This window comes from Eurypyga helias, unplaced genomic scaffold (assembly GCF_000690775.1).
Source record: "Eurypyga helias isolate BGI_N326 unplaced genomic scaffold, ASM69077v1 scaffold46752, whole genome shotgun sequence".
NCBI classification, from domain to species: Eukaryota; Metazoa; Chordata; class Aves; order Eurypygiformes; family Eurypygidae; genus Eurypyga; species Eurypyga helias.
In genome coordinates, this window is record NW_010237479.1 from 1 (window position 1) to 6,689 (window position 6,689).

The following is a 6,689-nucleotide window of genomic DNA, read 5'->3' on the forward strand; positions in this document are numbered from 1 at the left end:
GCGGCGCCTGTGCTGTGTTTCAGGACTGGGTGCCCTCCGTGCGCCCGGGTTCCCCCCGCTGCGGAGAGTGCGGGAGGGCGCTGGCCCACCTGGTGCAGGTGTACTGCCCGCTGGAGGGGTCCCCCTTCCACCGCCTCGCCAACGTCTTCGCGTGTGCCGAGAAGGGCTGCTGGGGAGCGGCCCGCAGGTGAGGGCGGCGTTTGCGGCCTTGTTCCTCGGCGTGCGCGGCTCGACGGCGGCAAAGAAATGCCACTTCGGCTCAAGCGTTCCGTTCTTTACCTGTCGTCTTCTTTTTTTTTTTTTTAACACTGCATGTTAAAGCTGGAAGGTACTGCGCTCCCAGTATTTGCAGGCACGAGAAGAGGGAACACAAGATTGCAGCACAAACCAGGTATAAGTAGCAAACTGCCTTCTTGGGCTCTGTCCTCTGTTGCAGTGTGCAGGATCAAGGAGGTTTTAAAATAAAACCGCAGTTGAGTTGGCTCAGTCTCACACTTATATATACCCGTGTGAATAACCATAGCGTGTCTCAAGAAGATGCTGGTTTGGGGTCATGTGGAGTAGTCATGGTTGTGAAAATTTCTGACACCGTAAATACTACACGTTACTTAATAGAAGAGTAACTTCTTATTTGTGATCGATGTTAGGCTTGCTTTAAAGTGAAGGTTGCAGTCCAACTGTATGGTCAAAACTGATATTTAATACTTCAATTACTTGAGCTACCTAAACATTGTTTTTCAATGTTAAATGATTGGGTTTACCCTTTGGGTTTCATAGAATCCCAGAATGGTTTGGGTTGGAAGGGACCTTAAAGATCATCCAGTTCCAACCCCCCTGCCATGGGCAGGGACACCTTCCACTAGACGAGGTTGCTCAAAGCCTCATCCAGCCTGGCCTTGGACACTTCCAGGGATGGGGCATCCACAACATCTCTGGGCAACCTGCCCCAGTGCCTCACCATCCGCTCCGGGAAGAATTTCTTCCTGATATCTAATCTGAACCTCCCTGATTTCAATTTGTACCCATTACCCCTTGTCCTATCACTACAGGCCCTTGTAAAAAGTCCTCTCCCAGCACCCTTGTAGGCCCCTTCAGATACTGGAAAGCTGCAATGAGGTCTCCTCGGAGCCTCCTCTTCTCCAGGCTGAACAAGCCCAATTCTCGCAGCCTTTCATCATAGGAGAGGTGCTCCAGCCCTCTGATCATCTCCGTGGCCTCCTCTGGACTCGCTCCAAGTGGTCAATATCCTTCTGATGCTGAGGGCTCCACAGCTGGATGCAGAACTCCAGGTGGGGTCTCACCAGAGCAGAGTACAGGGGCAGAATCACCTCCCTCGACCTGCTGGCCACACTGTGTTTGGATCATTGTTTTCTTTATTTTCTAATTTCAATACATCTTTAAACTTTTTTCATCGGTTTTAATTAAATCTGACTCAGTTAGTGTTGATATACTTCTGGTATTTTGGCTTGTGAAGAAAAACTGCACGCTGGCCTAAGAAGAGTTAAAGAGAAGGATGGCAATCAAATGTGATAACAGGCAGAAAGGGTTTATTCAGTTGGTGCATTTGCAATATGAAGTTTTGGTCTGTGGTAAATGATCTCATACTCTGATAAAATGATGGCATTATTGTTGTTGATACTGTTGTCCTCCATGTTCTTCCTTTTGAGCTTACCCGCGGTGCAGTAACTGTGCTTTAGATAAACGTACCCAAACTAGCTGTCAGTGGTCAAGCCAGCAGGTATGGCAGCGTGATGTGCAGAGGCCATTCACATTGCCAATGAACTCTCGTTCCATTTCTCCAGTGTGAGGTGGTTTTCGCCATAACTGTGCTGCTGTGAATAGTAAACGTGGGTATGCTGGTAACTGCCACTGTTAAGAAAATAGACAAAACCTAAGTATTAGGTTAAGGTTTTAGTTTTCTTATCTGTCACGAAACTGTATTTGAGGGTGGCTGATCTTGATAATGTTCTTTTTCCTTTCTTTGGGTTCTTTTTTTGTTCTCAGAAACAAGAATTGAACTTTGCAGCAAAGGATTGGTGTGATGAAGCAGATGACTGGGGATTCTGCGATGGAGCAGAATCTCCTGCATGTGCCTCCCTTCAGCTGCTTGGCTTAAATGAAGCGGTGAGCAGCGCCTTGTCCAGAGAGGTGGAGTGTGTGTCCCACTTCCAACAGCTTCGCTTGTCTGAAGCTCGGGATGGGTCAGGTTCTCTGAATATACATCCTCCAGTCAGTGAGGAAATGGTAATGGCAACGTCTAGTTCAGCTCCTGAGTTCCAGCCCTTTTACATTAGTGTTGTGGATGAGGAAGACTACACTGGTTTCCTTGATACAGATCACACAGATAAGCTATTGAAGGAGTATCAGCAGAGAGAGGGTGTTGATTTGGAACAGTTGATGTCAGAAAGGTGAGAACAGGCCTGGACTTCCTGCTGTAACTGAAGGGATTATGTAGTTTCCTGTATGCTGGTTGATAAATTTGACTAAATCTGAATGTTTTTGTTTGTAAATGGGTCCTTCAGGAGTTATTGATGTGTAGTAATTTGCTGGAAGAACCTAACAGTGCACCCAGTTCTGTCAATTTTGAATTATTCAGAGATGCATCTGTTTCTGAGTGACTGCGTGGCTGGGAATATCCTTAGGCTCCAGACAGAGCAGTGGACCATCACTCTGAAACCAAACCAGTGTGGTTTAAGCAATATCTTACGCTAAATGGCATGAGTTTATATTGTGGCATTTGACTATTTTTTTTCTTTACAAGGCTAAAGATTTCCTTATATTCTAATTGCATTCTTGAAGTTTAGTTACTCAGGGATTTTGTAAAGGTTGTTTGAAAACCAATTTTTGAATGTAGTTACTGAAAATATTGTCAGTATTAACAAGTGATCAGAGTGAGTACTTACATCCAGATCATTTCTCTTTTGATTATATTAACATGTACAGTGACTTTTCCTGAATTGTGGACAACATAGAATTTTTTGATAACTGGAACTACTGTCAGTTGTAGAATCTGCAGAGAATGCTTTATAGTAGTGGCTTTCCTGATGTATTTTGTGGTCCTTTATAGAATCATAGAACTTTAATTACACTTACTTCAAAATCTAAAAATACAACATTGTAACTTAAAACTAGAAAAACTTCCTGAGAAGTTACTAAAGGAATTATTTTTTTTTTTAATTCGTAAGCTGGTATGTGGTGGATTTCAATCTCATGTGGTAGTTTGAAACACTGTTAGTAATTATAAGCTACCAGAAACTGAAGAACTAGAAGCAAAATGTTCACTTGCAACCTATAACAGGAGTTCCCTCCTAATTCAACATATATATATCTTTTCAGTGTACTTAGTATAATCTACTGTGATTGTATAGTAACCATTACTTACTTAAAGCATCCATGTTGTACTGAAAACCTTACTGGAAATTTTGTTTCTTTTCTTGTTTTCTTATAGTTTTGCAGGTGAAGGTGATAATGAAAAATACGAGAAGAGTGAGGTCAAAAGCAGGGACCACACATTTCATAAGTTTATGAAAAGAATATCTGTGTGTCATGAGCAGATTCTAAGGTATGTTGATCATGTGGCTGTAACAGGGAGATATAGAGCATAGACATGGGTTGTTACTACATCAAAATAAACAATTTCATTGGAAACATGTATATTTTTGTTTCTTAATTAAAAAAAAAAATAATTGCTAAGAGGGCTGTTGCAATGCCTGTGTGGTCACACTTCAGCCCCTGCTGGGTTTTTTTATACCAAATTAAGTAGATGAGACGCAAAGCAGGAGCAGAGACCCCAGATCTGGCTGTGGGAGACTTCCTTCAAGACCTGATGAGAACAGACCCAGGCTGTCTTTGAAGACTTGGCTGAAATGCAGGCGTAGAGGTTTTCAAGAGGCAGTTTTGAGGTGGAAGCATAATACCCAGTGGTAGGCTGTTGTGATAGATTTCCAAGGCTATCTGCTCCTCTGAAATTTTGTAACCTTATTGCAGTTGCTTATGTCTCGGTCCTTGAGATATTACTGAAGTAAGAAATTACTAGTTTTAAGCTGCAGAAGAACTCAGGCTTTATTGTGATTGCCCCCTGGGACCTTGCAGTCTTCAGTTCTTACAAATATGTTGCTTTTTTGAGAACAAAACCAGATTTCACCTCAGAGCAGCTGCTTTCCTGAGAGAGGAGTTAATTCTGACTGCAAGTATAACAAAGAGTTCAAATCATAAATTATTCATAGTGCCAGATAATAGACGTGGTTTTCATGGATCATACGAAGCGTTAGTTTTTAATTTCATTGCTCCAGAGAGTCCAGTGCAGACTGTCTGGTCAAGCTGTCTCACTCCAGTAACTTCCCAAGTTTCCAGAAGCAGGTGGAACTAAATGGTACCTTTTTCATGAGGAGGTGAAGTCTGAGGGGCTGGTTACTCAGATAAGAAGCAGTAGAAACTTTCATTAATTACTTATCAAGGATTATGCAGAAAATGTACTAATGCAGAGTGCAAGTAACATTTTCAGGCAACTTTTTTTCACTGTGTCTGTCACTTTGCAGTATTACGCTCTCTGAATTTTCCCCTCTTCTAAAACATCCTCTCTGGTGCAGCTATCGCTAGTTACAGTCTTCACGTAGCCCTCCCTTCCCCCGTCGTGGGGATTGCGACTATGCCTGTTAGACCCCCGTTTCTCCTGGGCTGCCAGATCTTCATTAAGCTTTCAGCACAGAATGCCCTGCTCAGCATTCAGTGGAAACCATCTTCAGTCTTGGTTTCACATTAGCTGTGGATCTATGGTAGCTCTTCTAAATAAAACATCCGTTCTGTGGCATAGCTACAGTGCTTAACTGCCACTGGTTGGGATTCCATTCTTTAGGATAGTGTCGTTTACTTAAGTGAGTCAGGTAAAGCACATTTTGGAGGTGTCAGTTCAAAGCATTTGTCTCCTTTAAATCCAGCTCTTTCCTTAAGACCTCCCAAGTGTTGACCTTCCAGCTATTTTCCCCCTCCCCATCTTTATTCTTTGTTTTAATGACTCATCTGAAGCTTAGGCAACGATTCTGGCTCATAACCACGTTTTTTACATCAAGCAAGTTCAGAGGTTGCGGAGAATCCTGAACACTGTTGCCAACACATAAGGTTTCATATGAAGTTTAGATTTAAAAAAAATTACTCTTTTCCTTTCTCCTCTTAGATACTCTCGGGGTGGCCAGCCTTTATTCATTACCTGTCCTCCGGCCAACATTAACAAGGGTATTCCAGCCTGCAGTTACTGTGGAAGCAACAGAATATTTGAATTTCAGCTCATGCCAGCGCTGGTCAGCATGCTCCAGAGTGATTCAGGTGTCGACCTTTGACTTAGCTGAGTGAATACTAGAAACGGTCAAGTGTTACTTCTTGGTAAAGTTTAGTGAACTGCAATTTGGATTCTTTCTTGCTAACCACATGCACTGATGGGCCTAACTATGGTGGTCATCTTACACAGAATCCACTCTATTCACTAAACAAAAGACATAACTCTGCTTTATGGAGACTCTACGATTGCAACTACGTTTGCTCACTAGTGAACTTCAATAACAGCAATATAGATAATTCCATGACAGTGGGAGTAATTTGTCTTCATTGCCTCTTAAATGAGGTCTTGGAAAATAATAATTATTGTCAGATAAGATTGTGGACACTTTAACTCTTTGAGTCAGCTTGCTTTAAAATTTTTAAACGTAGAAAATGCTCTGTATGTAGGAGACAATATGAAAAATATTTTCTGAATTGGCAAAGATTGAAGTAGAACAATAAGCAATATCTCCTGGTCATGTAATTTTTCATACCTTTACATACCTTTATTGCTTTGGTTTTAGATCTGTCAGTGGAATTTGGAACTGTTCTAGTTTACACGTGTGAGAGAAGCTGTTGGCCACCAGATCAACAAACCCCTCTTGAAGAATTTATTTTTGTACAAGAAGACCCAGACCAGAGATTATTTAAATAAATTCTATTTCTCTGCATAGATGGGAAGTCTGTTGTTTGTTTATTTGTTTTTTTCTTACTACAGGTGAAAGTGTGTAATTACGCAGTAGAATTTTCCTCTGATGTGCAGAAAAATGAAATTCATTTGATGACATTGTGCTTTTTTCCAAAAATAACTAATTGAAGTGTATATTAGCGTGCCTTTAAAATGTGGCAACAGAAAACTTGCATACTTTAGTTACGTATGGAAATTTAAGGGAAGAGATTCTTTCATGATTTTAGTTATATTTGACATTTGGTGAGCAAAGTAAGGGAGAAAGGTTGTCTTATTGCAGTTAGTTACACTGTTAGCATTTATCAGCCAAACATGATCAGATTTTTAGAAACTGTTAGCAGTGAAGAACTTAATAGGAGCTTGATTTTAAACCCCGGATCTGCTTTGTTTTAACCACGGGCTGGAAATTGCAGTGTGCGGTGGCTGAAAGGGCCTTGCGGTCACTACGGTCTTCATCTGTATGTTTTTTCCAGCGAAGCGTAAGTTACATTTGCCTGGCGAAACAAGCTCTGACAGTCACGTTGCTTTGGATGGGGAAAAGGTGGAGGTTTTTGTCAGCGCTTCAGCTCTCGCAGGTACAGTGGTGGGGTGGGTACAGCACCTGCCTTGTCACCGCAGGCTAATCCTCCTCCTTTAGTTCACCGTTTCAGTTCGTCTGTGGAGCTCCCTCTTGGTTTAGGCCCAATTG

At 41.9% G+C, this 6,689-nt stretch overlaps 1 protein-coding gene across 1 annotated transcript; it reads left to right on the forward strand.

The window, feature by feature from the left end:
* Positions 1 to 20: 20 nt before the first annotated feature.
* Positions 21 to 5,989, forward strand: PDCD2L (programmed cell death 2-like; the record flags this gene model as incomplete). The annotated part of the gene is made up of 6 exons (XM_010147462.1): positions 21 to 187; positions 322 to 391; positions 2,005 to 2,408; positions 3,449 to 3,562; positions 5,174 to 5,322; positions 5,838 to 5,989. Coding segments are annotated over 6 exons (1,035 nt in total), but the record flags the coding sequence as incomplete, so codon positions are not given.
* Between the last annotated feature and the right edge of the window lie 700 nt (positions 5,990 to 6,689).